The 22,294-nt window shown below is 36.0% G+C and overlaps 1 protein-coding gene across 6 annotated transcripts in view; it reads right to left on the minus strand.

Moving 5' to 3' along the window:
• The window catches only part of RIC1 (RIC1 homolog, RAB6A GEF complex partner 1), a 164,026-nt gene that overhangs the window by 23,203 nt on the left and 118,529 nt on the right, over positions 1 to 22,294 (minus strand). For all 6 annotated transcript variants that reach the window (XM_072597126.1, XM_072597094.1, XM_072597103.1 and 3 more), the window contains 9 exons: positions 21,717 to 21,861; positions 20,797 to 20,845; positions 19,499 to 19,651; positions 13,621 to 13,824; positions 7,780 to 7,818; positions 7,551 to 7,661; positions 6,378 to 6,467; positions 3,862 to 4,022; positions 2,532 to 2,670 (listed from right to left, as the gene is read on the minus strand). In XM_072597126.1, the coding sequence (XP_072453227.1) occupies positions 2,532 to 2,670; positions 3,862 to 4,022; positions 6,378 to 6,467; positions 7,551 to 7,661; positions 7,780 to 7,818; positions 13,621 to 13,824; positions 19,499 to 19,651; positions 20,797 to 20,845; positions 21,717 to 21,861 (1,091 nt within the window). The remainder of the gene's footprint in view (positions 1 to 2,531; positions 2,671 to 3,861; positions 4,023 to 6,377; positions 6,468 to 7,550; positions 7,662 to 7,779; positions 7,819 to 13,620; positions 13,825 to 19,498; positions 19,652 to 20,796; positions 20,846 to 21,716; positions 21,862 to 22,294) is intronic.

Genomic DNA, 22,294 nt, shown 5'->3' on the forward strand with positions numbered 1-22,294 from the left:
GACCAAAACACAAGGACTGATGATGAATAACAGGGAGAAGTGATAAAATCAAGATGCAGAATAAGACATAAGTTTTGGACATGGTCAATATGGAAATGTATTTTGCTTGACTGCATATTTTACATTTCAACAGGGAGTAGGGAAGGAGAGAAAAACCAATGCCTGATCATTTTTAAAAATTAAGTTAAAAGTTTCTTTATAAAAAAACCTTTCTCAACCTGAAAAAATATTCATTTGACCCTACCATACCCCCAAACTATATCTTTGCTCCCTTTCACAGCCAAACTCCTAGATGAAGTTGACTACAATTGTTTTTTCTGCTTCTCAACCCTTGCAATCTGACCTCCACTCTCACTGCTGCTTTCAAGTTACCAGATGACCTCTTACTTGCTAAATGATGGCTTGTACTTAATCCTCATCCTTCTGGACCTCTCTGCATCATCTGGCAGTACCGATCACCTTCTCCTCACTGGGCTTTGTCACACTGCTCTCTCCTTATTGTCTTCCCCATTGTCTGACTGCTCCTTCTCAGTCTGCTTTGCTCTATCATTATCCAGGTCATAAATCCCAGAGGCTCAGTCTTTGGTCCTCTTTCCATCTCTTTCTCCACTTTTCCTCTGTGAGCCCAATCAGTTGAACAAACAAATGAAAAAGCATTTGAGTATTTATGATGTGCAGAGTACTACGCTAAGTGTCAAGGTTACAAACAGAAAAGTTCCCAAAGGTTCAATGATTCTATTTTGGTAAATGACTCCCAGATCTCTACATCCATCCCTAGTCTCTCTCTTGAGCTCTAGTCCTGTATCACCAGCTGTTTTTTTGGAGGAGATTTCAACTGGATGTTCTAAAAGCATTTCAAATTTACAATCTAAGGAAGTAATTTTCTCCCATCCACCTCCTCCCCTTCCTCACTATTCTATTTTTTTCTTTTGAGGACATTTCCATTCTTCCAGTCACTTCATTTTCTCTTAATGCACGCCTCTCATCATCTGCTAAGTCTTCTCACTTCCATCTCTACAACATCTCTAGCATCTATCAGTTTCCTCTTTTCACTCACACAACCACCACCCTAGGTTAAACCTTCCTTACCTTCCTGCCTGTGCTACAACAACAATCTCCCAAATGGTCTCTCTCCCTCAGGTTTCTCCTCATTCCAATCCATCCTCTTGGAGGAACTTTAAAAACACTTGTTAAAAAATTCCAGTCTGGATACTTTCGATCCAAAATATTTTCTATGAATTGTCTTTTTGCACATGAATTTAGAGATGTGGGGTTACATGACAGTTACATAAGATCATCACTGTCAAATGCCTAAATACCATCTTATCTTTGCTTCTTCTGGTAGATGTACTCTAAATTGTCCAAGACTTTTCGTTACATATCAGGAAGGTAGTGGTCTTATAAGGCCAGGACTACTCAAACTAAATAGAATACAATGAAGTATAAATACACAGGGAGAAGTACAAAGTGCTATAAGAGTTCACAAATAGGAGAGGACCATGTCTCACTGTGGGACAACAGAGAAAGCAGTGTGGATAATTTGATATTTCACCTAGGTCTTAGAAGATGGTTAAGATGTCGAGTGCCAAAGATACAGGGGAAGAGCAACACAGAAGTATAAAGGGAGCCAAGTACAGAATATATTTAGGGAATGATCTATCTGGAAGGGAACTTAGGGATCGTGAAGACAGTGTAAGGCATGTGTAGAGGAGTAAGCTGGAAACATTTCTGAGGGTCTTAGGTGCTAAGTAGTATTCGGAAAATGTGTACCAATTAAAGAGTCAGTAAACACATTATAAAAACATACAATGATATTAACAATAATAAGAGAGAAAGCGATACCTTTCTCACTCTTGTTCCTCTAGAATCCTACTTGTTTGGAGAGGTTCTCTGCTTTACTTGTAGACTCAGCTTGATCACTAATATCCTGTGTGATCTTGGGTAAGTAACCTATGCCTCAGTTTTCTCATGTGATAAGTAGGTTCAGTAATACTGAACAATATACCTCACCTGGCTGGCTTAAAGGTGAACTCAGATAATGCACATGAAAGCATTTTGAAAAAAGAGTAAGTATTATACAAATATAAAGTAGGATTGCCAGAATGTCTTTAATCACATTTCTAATATCTAGTTTTTTTGGCTAGACCTAAGTAAAGACTACGGGCAAAGGAGTAAGAATTTTAACTTAATTAACTTTAACTTAATCTCTTCTGATTATTCCCCCTGCCATTAACTCAAAAGAAATGTTTTTAAAAAGTTTATTTTAAACACAAACCCATATAAATAAGGCATTTTTCGTATTATTTTCAATTTGTTTTATCTTTACAATGAAGAAGATGAATGGCATAAGAATATTCTGGAATGTAAGAATGAAAAAAATGTGTTTAACCTGCTCAAGTTGACAAATTTACCAATTTAAATTCGGTGTTAAAACCTATATTCTCTCTAATCACATCTGGCAACTTGGTAATTCCTTAAAAAACTCTCATTCAAACCACTCCAGCTGACAAAAGCCCAAACATGGATAATACCTGACGTGGCATTTTCAAAGTGATTCCAGTTTCTGTTCTCACTGATGTCAGGGTCACAGACACTACTAGGAAAGGATGAGGGATGTAGCGAGACATGGAGACTTCCTGGAGAACCTGAATACTGGCCGTAGTATTTAGACTATAAAAACAAACAGACATTTCAAAAATATGACTCCCAAACATTTTTTCCCCCTTTCAGCAATATCATTTACTAGAATCCCATGATTACAGTCCTCCCTTCCTGTAGGTCCCAGACATTATTTATTCCCTCTGCCCACTACAGAAGAAAAGGGCCTATTCTCTACCTATAATCACACCTTCTTCCTCACTTCCCATACTTAGGGAGGATAGTGGCAAAAAAGAGGGAAAACTGTGGAAATCAGAAGGTAGCAGTGATAGATGGTTGAGAGGAGGGAAGTTTAATGGTAAGAACAAGAAGGCAGGCTCTCTGATTTTATCTTAGCAAGGAGATGGATTTCACTATGTCGTGAAATTCAACCTTTATTTTTACCATAACCTTAATTAAACATGAATAACTCTCAACTGTTATTCAAAGAAACATTAACAAATAAAATTCTATGGATTTTTGATCAAGCAGTATCTTCTAAATACTATTCAGTCACTTTATTAAGTTTTTATCAGATGAACGGAGGGAGCCTGTGATAGATAGCACATGCTTTAGAGCATGAGGTATGAAGTAAAGTGGTAATAATATGTGTGCTACCTAAAGCTCCATCACTCTAGAAACTCCAAACAAACATTATTAACCATCTTGAATACCAAACTAATGAGAGCATCTGTCATGCATACCACACATGGCTGTTTATCTCAAAATTTTTGCAAAAACATAAAGATAATTTAGAATCTTAGGTATGAGCACAATGTCTGGAACTTAGAAGGTACTTAATCCAAGCTTGTTGAAGTGAAATGAAATTCTGTATTTTAGGTATCCTCAAGGACAACCCCCTCATTTAACAGATAAAAGCCCTGAGGACCAGAGAGACTGAGTGATTTGATGAAGGTCATACAGGGAAAGGCTAGGATTCAAACCTGGGTCCTCTGGCTCCAAATCTAGCCCTCTTTTCATGACATCACCCCACCTTCCAAAGAGTCTCAAGTATGTTGATTAGCTAAACAAATTAATGCAGAAGTTGGTTTTAATTTCAATTATCTATAGCTCAAAAGAGGTGATTATAATTTTAATTCCACTGATTAAATCTTTCTTTAATGTTCTTAGATAAAATTAAATCACTTTTTGAGAAAATAAAAGCTAAATTGAGGGCACATGATAAATAGTAACTTAAATCAATTTCTTTCATGCTATACTCACCCATCAGTTTTTCTTTCAATACTGTAAAGACATATAGAACAGTCAGCTCTAAATAATATTACCATGTCTCGGAAAACACTAAGCAGTAATGTTTCTGCCTGAACTTTGGTGACATGAGCAAAAGCGTTGTCCAGGTTGGATGTTCGCAAGTAAACTCTTAGCTGTAGACCCCACCAAAACAAAAACAAAACGAAACAAAAAAAAAAAAGCAAGCAATTCAGTGTTTTGGTCACAGACGATGACTATTTCAGACATGAATTTTCTTTGATCTTTTTCTAGAAATAGGAAATTAAAAGCTGTATCAGTGATTGGTTAACAAAAGATATATTGGTGATTGATTAACAATCAGACTAATGATGTTCAGAAGGCTATGCTTATCATACAAACAAAAAAAAATAAGGTGTAGAAAATCTGAGCTGCAATCTATAGGGATATTTGCTTAGGGATGTCATGCTGAACTAGGTTTATCTTCAGATAAGAGGAGGACCATTCTCAAAATGAGTCCATATGTTGCCTCTCATTTGTTTATACCTCCACTGTACATCCATCACAGTCTATTTTGTATTACAGTTATAGGTACATCTGCCTATTTTCTCCTAGATTATAAGCTCTATGAGGGCAGGAACTTATATAATTCACCCTTATATCTGCCGTAGTGCCTAATAGTTTGCACACAGTTGGTGCTTGAAAAGTTTGTGGAGTCACATTAAATCTTTACACCTACAATTTCCAATCTTTAGATAACTCATCTAAGTCTAGATTTTACATAATTTAAAACATGAAAAGTTACTAGTGTTCAATAAAAGAAACATGAGAATTTAGATTCTGTAAGTAGAACTGAAACCTTCAAAATACTTGTCCCAAGGAATGAAATATTTTGTTTAAATTTTTAATTCAATTCAACAAATGGTTATTGTCTATAATGTTCAATACATGTGCTTGATTTGATGCATACAAAGATTTTTTTTTGCACAAAGTCCTGCACTTAAATATGCACATATACCACAGTGTGATTGTGGTGGTGAAAGAACCATGAACAAAATCAATGCAACTAGTTAATAAGTAAAAGTAATTGCTTGGGAAAAAATTCTTTCATCAGATATCTCTGATAAGGGTCTGACATGTAAGACATATAAGGTTTAAAGGGAAAGATTCTAGACATGGTTGTAATTTCATGTATAGGGAACTCCCAGGAGAGGAAATTCTCTCTATAATGCAATAGAAATATATGACAAAAAGCCACTCCTAATGGCCAAGTGGTAAAAGGATATGAATCAATTGTTCTCAAAAGAAAAAATGCAAACTGATATAATTATGCACAGATAAGATTTTACATATATTACACATGTGTATATATAAACATACATACATGCATAAATATAAATACATACATAAAAAAAATCTGAGGCAATCTCTGAGGGAAGGCACTAGCATTAAGCGGGACTGGGAAAGGTTTCTTGAAGGTAAGTTTTATACACAGAAAATATGACAAAAAATAGGAATAGTGTCAGTACTGAGGATAACATGGAAAGGCAGGCACGCTAGTTCACCACTGGTGAAGCTGTGAATTTGGCCAACCATCCTGGAAAGCAATACAGAAATTGTGCTAAGAAAGCAACTAAAATATCTGTACCATTTGACTAAGATATCTCACTGCCAGGTATTTAATCCAAGGAGGTCAGAGGAAGAATGTCTCATAATATACCAAAATATTCTTATTAGCACTTAATGTAGTAGCAAAAAATTGGAAAAACGTATGATACCCACCAACTGGAGAATGGTTAAACAAACTGTGATATATGGATACAATAGAATGCTATATTTTTTACTGTAGGAAACAAAAAATATGAAGAATATGGAGAAGTATGGGAAGATTTATAGAAACTGAATCAAAATGAAATAATAAGAACCATGAACATTATATTCATGACTACAACAATGTAAATGGAAAGAAAACTTATCACCAAAAAGGACTAGGAATAGGGACTAGACCCATGTAATTATATATCAAATAATAAAGAGAGGAAGTGAACTGGAGATTTCATTAGTATAGGGAACTCCTAGATGAGGAATCTCCTTCCACCAGTGCAGGCTGGCACCTTCTTTACACAACATAAAGTCTTGGAGAGTTTAAGTTGGGTCCATAAAGCCACTAGATTTCAGAGGTGGGTCTCGCTCCCTCCAAGGCCAGTTCTCTAACCATTTTGCTACACTGCCTTTTCAACGACCAAAAAACTGAAACTGTAAGCTCTGAAATGATATTGACCAAGTTCAATTCCAAAGAAGAGATAAGAGAATGCACTTTTGCCTCTTCTTTGCAAAAACTGAGGATTAGCAGTATGAATTTCTGCATGTATATCCAGTCTTGGTTTATGTGTTGGTTAATTCTGTGAACTGATTTTTTTCTCCCTCTGATGAGAGGGAAAATACTTTTGGAATTGTTTTCAAACAAGAAAAAGTAAGACTGTTTATGGTTAAAATATGGAAAACTATCATTTTTAAGAATTTCTTTTTACCTCTTCTTGGTGGTCATTTAAATTATAACATGCCAGGACAATAAAGTCATTCCACCAGGCTAAGCCACCTGTCACAATCATATTTTGCTCCTTAAGATACAAGAGAAAAAAACAATACATTAGTTTCATGACTCAGCTACACAGACACCCCATGCTATAAGAGTCTTATCTTTCTTTCTGATGAAGTCTGTAACTTCACCGGTACAGGGAGCACCCACTGAAACACTTCCTCAACAACACAGATTAGCTCATTCTTTTGCAATTTATAGTTTTGGAGTTGCCTGGGGCAGTGAAAGGTCAAAAGCAACTTGCCCAGAGTCACAAAGATTGTATGTTTGAGAGGCAAGACTTGAACCAGTTCTCCCTAACACTTAACACCAGTTCTCTATCAGCTACATCATGATGACTCTAAAGAAACTAATACACTTGTGAAATATTCCCAGGCAAGTGAAAGAACCATCCCAGTATTTCTGCTACACTCTTCAACCACAAAATTAGGTCATTTTGTAATACTTAATATTACATTAATAGCATTATTAGCATTAATAGCAACTGACAATGAAATGTATAGCCCCTGACAGGAAAAGATGAGGAAGATTTGGGCCTTCAGCTCAAAGTAAGTAGTGGGGCTTCAAATTTGGCAGGTAAAAAACTTATGTCCCTTAAACTATGGAGTGAGTATCTGAACAGTCTTACCCTGTCTGAGATCAACTGTCAGAAGGCATGAAAGCTGGGTTTTCCTTGAATAATAAGGTAATTATGTAGGAAAAATCTAGAAAAACACTTGTTTTTAGTGCCTTTCTTTTCTTGTATCTTCATTTAAAAAAGAATCATGGCGATGGGCCTCAAAAGCTGGCAATAGCACAGGCTTTTCTAGGCTGCTGAGGATCTCCTACTTTACATCAGTCACTTGGAATCTAGTGATGCTCCAAATGTTCATGAAAATACACCCCTTTCTCCTGTTTTTAATAACAAGATTATTGGTATGGAGGATTGCATGTCATATTATAGAACTTTTCTCTTAGCAAATTTTCTTTTAACAAAAAGAAAATTCAAGCTCCTTGACTATAACTATTCTTTTTAGATTATCTTCTATCACTCATGTTTAATTTCATAAAAAAATTGCATGATTTTGTATTTGAAGGTCTCTCCCTACTTTACAATAGGACTGACCTGGGTAATGTTTCCAAAGAGCTTCCATTTTTTGGTGAGTAACGAATAATGTGCAAAACCAAACTTGCCAACGACAGCAACATTTTGTCCCAGCTTGTCAATCGCTGAAAACTGAATCAAATAAAATTAAGAGAATTCTCTGCAAACCAACATACTTTGTTAAGTGTCACTTGCATAAAGAAATAAAAGCATTTAAAAACAAATGGTCTCATAAGTAAAAGAAACTTACCCTTATAGGCCAATTGCTCTCTAGATAAGTGCTGGAAATCTAGAGAAAACAACAAAACAATTACGTAAGACTTGGAGTCCAATCATTACTTAGTACTTATACAATGGTATTCATTTTCCTATGCAACTGTCAAAATCATATCACAGAAAATATTTAATATTTTGTTTATAAGTATGCAAATCTCAGAGAAATCTCAATTTATTGTTTATTTATTGGAAGAAATCTTTTAATTGATCATTTGAGTTTAATATTAATCTTATTTCTGTATAATCATTTCCATCATTATAGCAACAGCTCAGTATTCATACAGCTCTGTAATTAGATTTGTTTCTGTTGCAGCATTCTTATAGGCTTCAAATCTGTTCTTTCTATCTACTCTAGTTTATTATAAGTTTCCTAAGAACAAAGTCTATGTTTACCATCATTACTTCAATCTCCCTAAAGTGGTTTCTGGTCACATGGGTAACAGTCAACAAATACTGATCAATATCAAACAAGCACTGTTTGATACAGTGTTCTAGGGATGTAAATACAATGGAATATGAGAACAGAGAAGGACATAGTCTCTAATCACAAGGAGTTTAGATTCTGATGGAGAGGACAAGAACATCGACAAATATACACAATAATATATAAAGAAAATAAATACAAATATACACAAAGTAATTAAAAATAAGGTAATTTGGGAGGGAAGGCACTACAGTTTGGGGTGGGGGACAGGCAGGAAAAACTTCATGGAGAAGATGGTCCTTGAGTCATGTCTTAAAGTAAGAGAGCACTGACTATGGGGCAGAGGCCGGGAGGGAGCACATTCCTGGCATATGCACGGCCGAGGCCAAGGCATGGACTTGGGTGGTGGAGTACTGTGGGGTGAGGAGCAGAGAGAAGACCACTTTGGATGGACTGCAGATTGTAGGAGGTAGAATAATGAACAATAAAGATTTATTAATTTATTAATGAATAATAAAGACAGGCCAAGGCCAGGCTATGCCATGCTTTAAAAATTCAACAAAAAGTAGAGGAATTAAATGGTAATATCTGTGCTTAAGGAAAATTACTTTGGCAGTTGTGTGCAGGATGGATTGGAAAGATGAGAAAATTGAGGCAGGGAGACCAATTAAGAGGTTGTTGCAATAATTTAAGTGAGACATGATGAGGCCTTGAATTAAGTTCAAGAGTTGTTCTGGGAAAGAAAACAGGAACTGATTTGATATGTAGGGTGAAGGAGAAGGCGCTATTGAGGCTAATACTAGGGTGATTTAACTGGGAGACAAAAAAGGTAGTAGTGCTAACAGAAAGAAGTTGGAAGATTTGGAGGTAAAGATAATGAGTTTAATTTTGGACATATTGAGTTTTTGATGTCTAGGACATCCAAGAGAGAGACTTGGGCTGAAGAGAGATATTATATGTGGGTACACACATATGTACTTGTATGTGCTTAAGAAAAATTCCTTAAATACATACATGTATAAACAGACTACACACATATATATGTATGAATAAACACATCTGTGAGTCATCTGCAAAGGGATGACAGTTAAGACCATGAGATGTGATGAGGTTACCAAGAAAGTGTAGAACGAGAAAAGAACCTAGAACAGAACCCTGAGAGGAACACCTACAGTTAGGAGGAGCTATGTGTGTGTGTGTGTGTGTGTGTGTGTGTGTGTGTGTGTGTACACACACACACACACACACATATAATAAGTGAACAAAGCAGACCGAGGAATGGTCAGACAGAAAGGAGGAAAACCAACAGAAAAGAGAATTGTGAAAACCTAGAGAGGAAAAAGTACCCAGGAGAAGAGATGACAATAAATGTAAGATTCTATTCAGAATGCATCTATCACTGAGAAAACTATCTTCAAGTGCAACTAATGAGTTCCCCAAGTAGAGGGTAATACTATGATAGAAAGGCTATTCTGTTTTTGCTTTTTATTCCTAGCACCTAAAAGTGTCTTGTACATAAGAGAAGAAACTTAAGAGATATTTGTTGTGTTGGACTGAATAGTCTGTGGCTGGCTTTTTTCCTTAGTAGGAGTTTTTCAAGTTTACTTTTATGGAGTAATAGGGAACACTTTGTATGACTAACATACACTCTGACTCTTGACTTCAATTTTAAAGTTAAAATCTTATCAATTAGATCAATTCCGGAAAATCATTGTAGGTGTGGAGAAAATTCCCCAAAGATGAAACAAACATAGGATGGAAAATAGGAGGGCAGGGAAAGAGAGGGATAAAAGTTGAAAGGATTTTTGAAGAGGACTGCTTGTGAGATTATCAAACAAAAAATTGCTGTCTAGAACTGAGCTGTATGTCTTCAATCTGTGACCAGGCACCTCCTTCAACATTACCATTCCTTGAATCAGTAACATCTAGTCCCCCTACGGCAGTGCTTACAAAACTTATTCAAACCATGATATATTTTTGAACTCATTTGGCAGAAGGGGCTGCAATGTGGAGAGCAGGAGCTACAATGAGTTGAAACAGAACTGAACATTAAGCTTTCTGGTGATGAGATTTTATCATCTGTTTTTAGAAGTTTAAAAATTACTCTCTAAATCAAAATACATTTAGAGATTTACTGATATCCTTAAATATGTAATCACTGTCCTATCATACTTCACTGAATACTCTTAAGAATGGGCTGAAGGGCAGTATATTTTCTTTATTTGAAAATTTCCATTTTTACAAACCACAGTGTCTTATAAATAGCAAAAGTAAATGAATTATCCTTTAAGTAAACTTTTCCTTCTCATATAATGCCTCTGTGCTTGAAAAATTCATGCGGAAGCATGAAGTAGCTTACTTTCCTAAGTGGTCACAACTAATTATTTGCATATTGGCCATCTGAGAGACTAGTGACATTTTTATAACAACTCCTGGAAGCCTGGATTATGGAATGAAAGGTCAGTAGCTAATTGATAATAAAAGAAATCCAGGACATTTAGTCATAATTATCAAAAACATACTAGTGGGGAAGCAGTATACCAAAGGGAATTAGTCTGTGGAATGTCTACACTGACATCACTGCAACCTTTTCCTATAGCAAAGCAGCAATTGTCTTTACATGGAGAGATCTGTGAATACCTATTAACCCTTTCCAAAGACAGGAAAACATGTGAATGTGTGCCTTTATCTCTCTCCAATAAAAAGATTATTGAGAATTACCCTATATAAAAAGCAGAATCAATAAGAGAATTTGGCAGGCTATAGAATAACCAGCAATAACATTTTCTTACATTTAACAGTATAAGTTTAGACTTTCTTACACAGCCAGCTTTTTAGAATATTGGCCAATATGACCATGCACCTTTCAAGAATTAAATGGACTTTGCCAAGAAAAAGAAGTAATTTAGAAAATGTTACATTATTTAGGATCTAGCTGGGTAGACTGTGCAGGGACATCTCTAGTTTTTCTGATCTATATCTGGCCACTGGGCCCAGATGGGTCTGGGGGTGACTTTGCACAGACTTCCCTTGCTGATATCAATTCATTCCCAAGTCATGGCATCACCTTCCTAATGTCATGATGCTCTTTGAGAGTGAAGGACAAACAACACAAGTGTAAACTGTGTATTGGCCATTGGCTCTTAAAATCTTACAGTTTGAAATTTGTAAGCAGGAAAACAGTACAGAGAAAGAACAAAATATTGTGCTAAGAATAAAGCATTTTCTTCAACAGCTGGGAGTAGCCTGCTTCCAAAAGGTAGATACTTTTTTCTTTCTCTTGAATTCAATGCAAAGACTAAAAACCTAAAATCTTTTAAAGTGAAGAGCAGGGATTTGGGTGGAGATCAGGGAAAGGAAAACTGAAGATAATTTAAATTTAATAACACAGAGAAAATATAGGTAAAGCCTAGGAAAATGGAAGGCAGAATTAATTCTGATCTTATTTGCTTAAGTAAAAGAAAATCATGAACACATAAAATGCAAAATCTTTCAGGAAAAGTGGACCTGTAAATAGGATCTTATGTTGAACAGGGAATTAGACTAAGTACCTGTGTTAAGCTTAAAGGGTATAACAGGGGGTGGTTCAAGGAAACATCTCTGTTTAGGTGGAGTTCTAAGTAAAGGAAACAAAGGATAATTTTAATTAAAGACCTGAAAATTCAGGCTAATAATAAAAAAATAGAAATAATTCCTATTGGACTTAAGTTTTTTGGTTGCAGTGTTATTTTATTTAGATAAGAATGACAGGCCCACCACCAACTAACTTTGTGATCTAATGCAATTCTTAAACAACTCTTTGGGGCTGAGATTCTTTACCTAAACAAAGAAGTGGTTGGATTAAATAATCTGTATGGGTTCCTTCCAGCTCTAAAAATTCCATGCTGCTATTCTAATATAATCATCACTGATTACTAGCTTTGATATAATCTTATGAACTCTGGGAAAAACTGAAAAATTCAGAAAATGAAATTAGTTTTGATAGAAAAATATTAGAATCTCATATATAGACGGTATAACGATAGAATGTTATTGCTGGTAATCAATAGACAAACACCTTTCTTTATTGTCCTAAATCAGCACTATCAAGTGCTTGTTTGGGTAGTCTAATAGGTTTTTAGAATCATGGAATTTTAGGGATGGAGGGGAATTAATTTTGTTTTATTTCCTGATTGTCTTCTGAATTCCAGCCCTACCTGCTTTAATGCCCTGTTCTACTTGGCTCTCTGGCAGCACAGACCTGGCTAGGAAGGACTGGCACTGACACTAAGTCAGTGTAGAATGAATAACTCCTAATATGGGGAAATGAAAATAGCAGACAAATGGCTACCAAGAGAGAAAGGAGCAGTGTAAAATTTTAATAAAAGAAATACTTGATTCAGTTTTATTTAATAACTACTTATAAAATGGCATAATGAGCACTGGCCAATTTTATGGCAGAATCAATAAAATTTCATACTATATTCATACACACTATGTTTTAAAACACTAAGATAATTATCTTCTTGTTTAATTCACTTTGAAATATTATTCTACCATGGGAAAGTAGAAACTGAGTGAGGAAATGAAGTGTACATGTATGCATGGAGATGGGTTAGGATCAAGAAGGTGAGAAATGAGCCGCCTTTCCACTGTGGAGAAATAGTTTCTGACCATAGAAAGCTGAGCCTACACTATTTATGAGGAAGAAGTACAGAATTTGGTATTGTAGAAAAGAAGATTTAGGGTACTGAAGCTACAAGATGGTGGTTAGTTTCATTAATTCATTTTAATTTAGCTTTTTCCCAAAAAGTAAATTTCTGAAATGAATGTTTTGTACCAAACTATGGTATTTCTTTCTTTCCTGAATGCTAATTACCAATACTCTGAAAAGGATTTTTTTTAACGTTTGAACAGCTAAATATTCTGTTATAAATTGATGGCAGAGATTCTATAATGGACACAAGAGCATGGGACAGAGGCTGTAAGTCTACACAGTACACTCAGTTTTTCCATTTGAGTTAATGCCAGCTGCACAGAACTAGGCTGGTCAGGCTAATCTTCGGTGATAATATGCATGACCACACCTTTGCTTACGACACAGCTGGATTTAATAAATAAGCATTTCATATAGTTGTGATGGAAGGGAGATAGGCAAAACTTCCTTCCCTTGAAGACACTGTACGCTGATATAAGATTTACAGCAGAATACAATACATTCTGCATTAAGTGGCAAGAACAGAGAAGAAACCAAAAAAGTAGAACATAAAAAGGTGGAGAAAAAACATGGCACAAGAAGGCAAAAGTCACTCCACTTTTTGCAGCACCAGAAAAAATATTCTGAAAACAAGCCTCAGGAGCAATCCCACCAAGTGCTACAAGAGAGAGCAGCGCAGCACGGAATGAAGCTACCTGCACAACGTGCCAGTGTCGGTGCCCAAGTAAAGTGCTTAAACCCTGAGAATCTAAACTTCCATCTGAAAACGGGCTCTTTTCCCGAATGGGCTTATGTTCAGAATGTGCTGATGAGTTTCTAGGATTCTGGGCTTGGGAAGCATCTCCGCAGTTCAGATACAAGCGATCCTCTCCCTGAAGTAGCACCTGCTCCTGGTTACTCTGTGTGAGAGGAGACAAAGAAGGAACAATTTAAAAAAATTAACACTCCAGTTATTAGGTAGGATCAAATGGAAGCTAAATAATAAGTGTTGTGTAATGGCTAATCTATGCAAGGCCCTCACTACACACAGCAGTCTGTTTATTCGTCCCTTAATGACTGTCCTGTGTTATTTGGAATGGCAGTTTTAAGCTTCTTAAACCCTCAATTCTACTGTCTTCTGCCCCCTGCCCCACTTGGCTTCTCTTAATGTCCCATTCTCACTGAAGCCTTTCAATACTCTTAGCCATCCTTTTATCCTTGTTCTAGGTCTCAGAGAAGGCAACCAAAGCTACCACACTCCATAGTTCCCTTTAGCCTCATATCCCCTCCAGTTGCCTTTGGAATCTTTCTTCTTCCACAACCTCAATCTTTCCCTGTCTATTGGTTCCTTTTTCCTAGACTACAAATATGCCCACATTCAAAAACAAAATGAAAAACAATCCTTTCCTTAATTCTACCACCTCTTAACATATCACTCATACATTTATCCAACTCTCATTAAATGCCTACTATGTGCAAGCACAGCTCCAGAGTAGGAATATAAAAATTTTTTTAAAAGGCACAGTCCCTACCCTGAGGGAGGAAGGATATAGTACCGATTAGGGAGTGATATAGGCAAAGGAGAGATTTAGTCAAAATAGAGACTGAGAGAATATCACCTACATATACTTCCCTTCGTGTTCTCTCCAGAGCTCCAGTTGAATATTTTAACTGCCAATTATAGTCTCCACCAGTATGCCCTGTCAGTACCTCACATTTATCTTATCCAAAACAGAATCCATTTTTCCACCCGTACTAAATAGCTCAACTGCATATTGATGGAATTATCATGCTTGCAGCGACCCAAGCTATAATGTAGGCACATCTTTGACTAGTTCCTCTCTCTCACCCTTTACGTCTAAAAAGTTTTCAAGTCTTTTCTACCTCCTCAGTATAGTTTGCATATAACCACACTTATTTAGGCCCTTATTTCTTCCTGCTTAGTGCTTAGACTTAGTGCAATAGCCTCTTAGCTTTTCTGGCTTCCATGTCTTTACCCTCTAAGCCATCCTTCACAAAACTATGCAACTAATCTTCTTAACAATTGTTTTGATTATATCATTTTTCTCCTCAAACTTCTGTGGCTCTCTACTGCCTGCCAAATAAACTCTTGAAACACTCATGGCCCTCAATAATCTGGTCTCAGACCATCTTTCCAATCTTAATTCTTACTATTCCCCTAAACATACTCCCCACTTTGGATCAAATGGACTACTCTCCCATTTTTGTGCCTTTTTTTATGCTCTCCCTCATACCTGGGCTACATGTTTACCATTCATCCCCATCCCGATGCTATCTGCTGAAGGCCTTCCTTCAAGGTGTAATTTAGATGCTAACTCTTCCATAAAACACATCCCTAACTCTCCTTGGCAGATGAAAGTGACTTTTCCCTCTCTAAATCTCTCAGGGTACCTTTTACTTGTCTCCCTCTCCTTTGTATGATCGTTATTTGTCTATATGTATATCCCCATTCAGCTGTGAGCTTTTTAAAAGCAGGATGTATCATGGGTGCATCCCCAGCACTTAGAACAAGGCCCTGTGCACAGCAGAGGTTTATGAAGTAGCTGCAAAATTGATGATGTCCATAAATGATCTCAACGTTTATCCTGGTGTGACATAAAGGTAGACACTTGCTAGGATGGATGATAGTCTAGACTCAAAAACATCTGAAAAGGCCAAAAGAATGGGTCCAATCAAATGTGATAAAATTTATAAAGGACAAATATAAGGTTCTACACTTGGGTTAAAAAAAATCAACTTCATGAAACCAGAAAAGAGAAACATGTGCTTAAACAACCATTCTTGTGAAAAAAAGGTCTAGGGCTTTTTGTGGATTTCAAGTTTACTATGAGTCAACAAATATGAGAAGACAATTGGAAAAAACTAAAGCTATTCTAGGTTACATTAAGAGAAACACAGTATTTGGGACAACTGAAGTATATTTACACATTTTACACTGCTCTGATAAGGCCATGTCTGGATTTCTATATTCGGTTCTGGACATTCCATCTTAGGAACTTTATAGATGATAAGATATGTTTCCAGAAGGGAGTGTGAAGGATATTCAGAATATTGGCAACTATTGTTAAATCAGGAGAAGCTGAAAGACTTGGGGACAAGATAACTTTGGGAGTGTGAAGAAGTATCATAGCTGTCTCTGAGTCTTTGAAAGAAGAATTTCAACTGATTTTGTTTAGTCTCAGAGGCTAGAGCTTGAAATAATGAGTAGAAGTTTTCAGATTTAGGTTTATTTTAAGAAAGTTTTTCCAATAATTTCCTTCTTCAAAAGTGTCTGATGTTACTATGTTTCCCTCCCTGGAAGTGTTCAAAAACAAGGGAAAACTGATAGTTTATTATGGATTCCATAGGAGAAATTCTTGGTAAGGTTCAGGTTAGACTGAATGACCCCTAAAGTGAATTTGAACTCCTAAATTCTGTAGTTATCTTTTAAGAGAATGTAAAATACATCACAATTTGTGTAAATGAGATTATTTGGTAGATAAGCTACATTATAAATTCTCACCATAAATGAAATTTTTGTTTAAATCCATTTTATCCAAAAGGTCCAAAAGCACTCCCAAACTAACGGCAATTTTCACAACGGCCAATAGATGGCAATGTAACTGCATGGAAGACCTTTCTTGTTAATAAATGAACCAAATTTCCAAGTGGGAAAATAAGGAGCTTTAGTAGTTGTGGTGAAGTATAATGATTTCATGGGTGCTGGTAAAACTGGAAAGGGTATGGACTGCTGTTGGTGGAATAAGGTCATAGAAACGTACAGCTGTGAGATGAGCAGTAATGGCTCCAACTCAAGTGCAAGAGACCTCAAAGAAATTTTCCTGGGCTGATAACACGGAAAACACAAAGTACATCTCGTTGCCTCTATGGTCCTCATTTATTATGTTGAAAAAACCAAAAAGTGGTTTTCAAAATGGATTGTAAAAGCACATTAACAGTGTTGAAAGTGTTATGAATTATTATAACTATTCTGGAAAACAACTGGGAATTATGCAAGCAAAATCACTAAATTGCATATCATTTGAACTAATGAAGGCACTAATAGGTATATATCCCAAGGAGGCAAGAACAGAAAGAAAGGTCTTAATATTCACAACAGTACTTTTTTTAGTAGCAAAAAACTGGGGACAAAGTGGTACCTATCAACCGGAAAATGGCTGACTTGTTCTATGTTAATGTCATGAGATAATATTGCACCATAATTAGACAGGCATTTATTAAATGCCTAATGTGCCAGATGTAGTGTGGTAGCACAATGAATAGAAGTGCCAGGCCTAAAGTCAGGAAGATGAGTCTTTCTTCCTGAGTTCAAATCTGGCCTCAGACACTTCCTAGCTATGTGACCTTGGGGCAAGTCACTTAACCCTGTTTGCCTCAGATCCTCATCTGTAAAAGAGATTGGAGAAGGAAATGGCCAACCACCCCAGTACTCTTGCCAAGAAAACTTCAAAAGAGGTCACGAAGGGTCAGACATGACTGAAACTCCTCAACAACGACACATGCCTGCCCACAAGGCCTCACAAGCTCAAGGGGAAGAGAACACACAAATAACTCCGGACAGATTTTATACACACACACAAACACACATGTACGTATACACATGCATATATACACACACACACATATATATATATGTATATATATATACATGTATATACACACAAATATGTAAAGGATAAACTGCAGGTAAGCTCAGATGAAAGGAACTGGGAAGAGCTTCTTGTAGAATGTGAAATTTTAGTTGAGACATGAAGGAAGGAGGGTGTGCCGGGCAGGAGGGACAGCCAGGAAAAACGTACGGATGGAATGTCTTTCTGAAAGGAACAGCAGAGAGACCAGTGTTTTGGACGGTAGAGTATGTAGATGGGAGTAACATATAAGAAGACTGGGAAAGCAGGAAGAGGTCAGATTATAAAGGGTTTTAAAAGCAAATAGAGAATGTAGTATCTGATCCTAAAGGTAATAAGGAGCCATTGTAGTCTGTGGGGGGCGGAAAAGGGTAGGAACACAGACTTGCATTTGAGGATGATTCTTTGATATTTTGGTAGCACATGGGTTGAAGTGGGGAGAGACTGAAGACAGAGATACTAACTGTAAGATTAAAAGAAAAAGGGACCTGGGTAAAACTAAGTAAACTAACCCAAGTGAAGAGAGCAGAGCTAGAAGAAAGGTGTGTACAACAGTGATTTCAATACTGTAGATAAAAAGAACACTGCAAAGAGGCCGAATCTTGATAAAGTATAAGGAACAATCTTGGCCACAGGAGAACATGATGAAACCCTTCTTCTCAGTGGGAGGTGGAAACCTAGGGATTCATAATATTGCATATGCTATCTGATAGTTCCACTGTGTTAATTGGTTTTGCTTAACGTTTTTAGTATATGGTTTATGCTTAATAAATGATTGTTGATTGATTAATTTTATGTTAACAAGGGAGGATTCAATGGGGGCAGGGATTATCAGGAAAAATATATAAAAACAAAATGCATAAATAAAACTTAAAAAAAAATTAAATGAAAGAAATTAAATGATTAAAAGAAAGTTAAATTATCTGCTCCTATTCCTTTGTACACATTATCTTCCCATATTTCTTTTGCTTGACTATGCAGTTTGTTATAAGAGTTCTGATTTTCATTTTTTCAGAAGGGAGGGGAATATGAGAGAAAATACTTGTTAATTGAAAAAGAAAATAACATAAAGAAGAACATAATTTTTCAAGGCTATGTTTTTCCAGTTTAGAGAAGTATGCATCAGCTAGTTAGAGCCTTGCCTTTCAAAACTAGTTATTCTTTCTACTACAAGAAATCCCAGTTATTGTCACTTTGATATGAATGTTTCATTTACATAAAAGTCAATGCTATTTTTCTGTGAGTGTTTCTGTTTTTCTGGGAACCGCTTAGTTGAAATTGTAGGAAAGGTTTGAGAAGAGGCTATTTTATCCTGCTTCAATCTGAAATACACCAAAAATTTAAAAATGCCTGAGGCAAAGGAAGAAACTGAGTAGGAACTCTAAAAGGCAGATGGTTGTGTATGACTGTAAAATAGTTTTTTAAAAATCCACAGCATCATGAAGATGGATTTTTTTTTTGAGGGGAAGGGATAATTTTTGAAAGAAACTTTAAAATTGCAGAAAGTGAAAAGAAATTATTTTCACGTGCAAATCTGCAAATAAATACTTGAACTTGATCAGAATGGAAAAATGCTGTAAAAAGTTTCTTTTATAGCTCCCTGGGGATAGAACAGGCGATAGCCTATAAGAGCAAAAACACAAACAGGACAGAATGCTACCTCAATTTTTTTGAGACTTCTTCCTCTCCTACTTTGTTCTTAGTGAACCCACTTTGTTTTTACTTATCCTACAAATACATAAAAGGACATCATGGACCCAGAAAGAAAATTTCTGGCACAAAATAAATGAAGACAGAAAACAAAATCAGAAACTATTACCTATAAAATGAGAGTGGTTCAAGATTTTAACAGTATAAAATGACATCTTTTTTAAATGGTAAGAACCTCAAAAGATAACTGAAAAAAATCTCTTTAAAATGCTATAGGTCATAAAAACCTACTTACCATACAAGGGTTAACAGTGAGTGCACTTTTGATGAACTGAAACTGTAGAATGCCAGGCTGATTAGCTGAACTCTTGATGTCAGACTCAACATCGGCATTTTGAGAACCAAATCCACTAATCACCCACAGATGATAACCTTCTGCACCCCAACTCTTGTGTGAAAAGGAAACAAAAAATTACTCCTGGATATCAAAAAAGCCTCTTCCATCTCATCTTAACTACACATATTCCCATGCTACTTGCATGCCAGAATTGTTCATGACTTCTGGAGCATTATGAAATGTTGCTAGAATCAAAGTGGTTTAGAATCACCTTAAAATTCAGTTTTTCTGAGTGTCACGTTCCTTGCTCCACATGTGGGGTAGTGGAACAAAATATAGACAACACTGGCATCACCAAACCTAGGACATGATTCTTCGGGAAATGTTCTACTTTATTATTTAAATTCCTTTAACTGGATTACAGAGAAAGGGGACTAAAGAATTCAAAATCACCATTCCTGACCTAGAGTGGTAAAAAAGAGCCCAAGGCACAAATAAATTAATACTAAAACCTTTTGGCTTCTTGTTTTCTTTTATTGTCCCCTTGCACGCAGACACACACACAGATACACAGACACACACGCACTCTCTCCTCTCTCTCTCGTAACCAGAGCAGCTCGGTCTAGAAAGCTTCATGATCCAGAAAAAGATGACAGGGAAAAACCTCTCTTCTTATTCCTAGAAGAAATGTTTCCATAATTCTTATGGGATTATTCACAAACATACTTGTGAGTGGTAGAGATGTGTACGATTATGTTCGACACCAGACATAGAAAGGTTTATCCCACTGATTTCTGTAAAACCAGAAAGGGCATTTAATCTATTTTAAAATAACAGAATAATAGTAATTCTCAAGAAACATTTAATGGTAAATTGTTAGCAGGACCTTAAAGGCAACATGTCCAACATACATTTAGTTTTGTGCCTGGTTATATGAAAGACAGGAATTAAAAAATAGCTGCAAAGGAATCACAAAAGAAATGCAGGTATTTTCAAGTAAAAAAGATATGCCTCTTTTACAACCAACTCTGCCCTACATGATAACTATTATCACCAAAAAGAATAAAAAATTAAAGACTAAAGACTGACTAGTGTTCCCCTTTACCTTTAAAAATGGCTTTAGCCAATCAAAAATTACAAACTGAAGACTTTATTCATATTCTGGCAGAACATTAGATCACATAAAAAACAAAAACCACCAGACAAAGCACAACCTAGATTTCCCGCACGGTGCCAGCTTTTACAGGAGTACTTACCATAGCGCGGATCCTAAGAGGTTCTTTCTTAGTACCGTCTGACCGGTAACTGAAAGAAAAATAGGCATTCTTAGCATAGGATTTTGACTTACCATGAAGTCCCCAACCCCTACTTTTCATTTCAAAAGCTCCTGACATCTTTTCCCAATCTCCATTTTTTCTCTAGTCTCTGATGGGAAGTTGACTCTTTGACTTTTTTTTTTTAGAAAAAGAATTTATACAAAATCCATGTTTTTTAAATATGTTTTAAGTTAGCTTAAATTATTTTTAACAATTTATGTTTAAGACAGAATTCATTATCTTAACCCCTAAATCCGCTCTTCTTATTCTAAAATTCTCTATTTCTATCAGGCACATTATCATCTGTTCCAAGTCACTTTGGTTTCAGAACCTTATAGTTTTCCTCACCCCTTATTCTTCCTCACCCCACATATCGATAAGTTGCCAAGTCTTTCTAATTCTATTTCTGTAGCATCTCTTGCAAATATCCTCTTCTATATACTCAGTCACCATCCTAGTTCAGGCTCTCATCATCTCTTGCCTAGACTATTGCAGGTTTCCTAATTGTTCTCCTTGCCTCCAGTCACTCCCCCTCTAATCCATCCTGCACACCAGCTATAAGAAACTATAAATTAGACAACTTTAGAGGGTAGACATTCTCTGTCAGAACTTAATTTGGCAAGGTAAATCATGATATTTCAGAACATATTAAATATTATGAAGACAGGTTTCCAGAGATACATTAAAAATGTCTTTTTAGGTGATAAAGCAATGAAAAGCTCTAAAACAACTCTTTAGAAATTAATGTTTAGAAGAGGGAGGAAACAAAACAAAAAGGACAATCCCAAGATACAAAGTTCTTTTTTGTCTTTTAAAAAAAAGTTATTTTCTCTAATACTAGTTATAATTCATTCACTCACGCAAAATCTCCTCCAAGAGTACAAATCAGCTGGGCACCGAACACACTCCACAAAGAAAAGCCTCCGTATTCCCAAGTCACCATCACAACACTGTTATCAGGAGACCACTTGATCAATTTAACAGCTCCCGTTTTGTTCCAAATATCTATTAAAAATGTTAAAGGAAGGGAAAAGGTTGTTTTGTAAGCACACTTTACATATATTTCATATACAGAGGAGTTCAGTGGAGTGTTTTTGCAATTGGAATTAAAATACTTGAGTTCTAGTTCTAGTTCTGCATCTGCAGTTTACTACACCTTTAGTAAGATGCAATTAATTGTAGTTTCTTGAGGGTCATCTTTTCTTTTTTTGTGTGTGAGTCCTGTAGTGTTCCTCTACAGTTCCTATCATTAATTACTATGACAGAAAAGTTATAGTAATATTAATATAAAATTATTCCTATAGTAAATTCAGATTGAAAAATACTAACTTCTTCTTTTGGCAAAAACACCCCCCCAAAACCTCCACAACCCTCAAAAAACAAAAATGGATTTTAGTATCATAATTGCTTAAAAATTCTGTTAATTTTTATTTTTAAC

Source organism: Notamacropus eugenii, chromosome 1 (genome assembly GCF_028372415.1).
Source record: "Notamacropus eugenii isolate mMacEug1 chromosome 1, mMacEug1.pri_v2, whole genome shotgun sequence".
Taxonomy (NCBI): Eukaryota; Metazoa; Chordata; class Mammalia; order Diprotodontia; family Macropodidae; genus Notamacropus; species Notamacropus eugenii.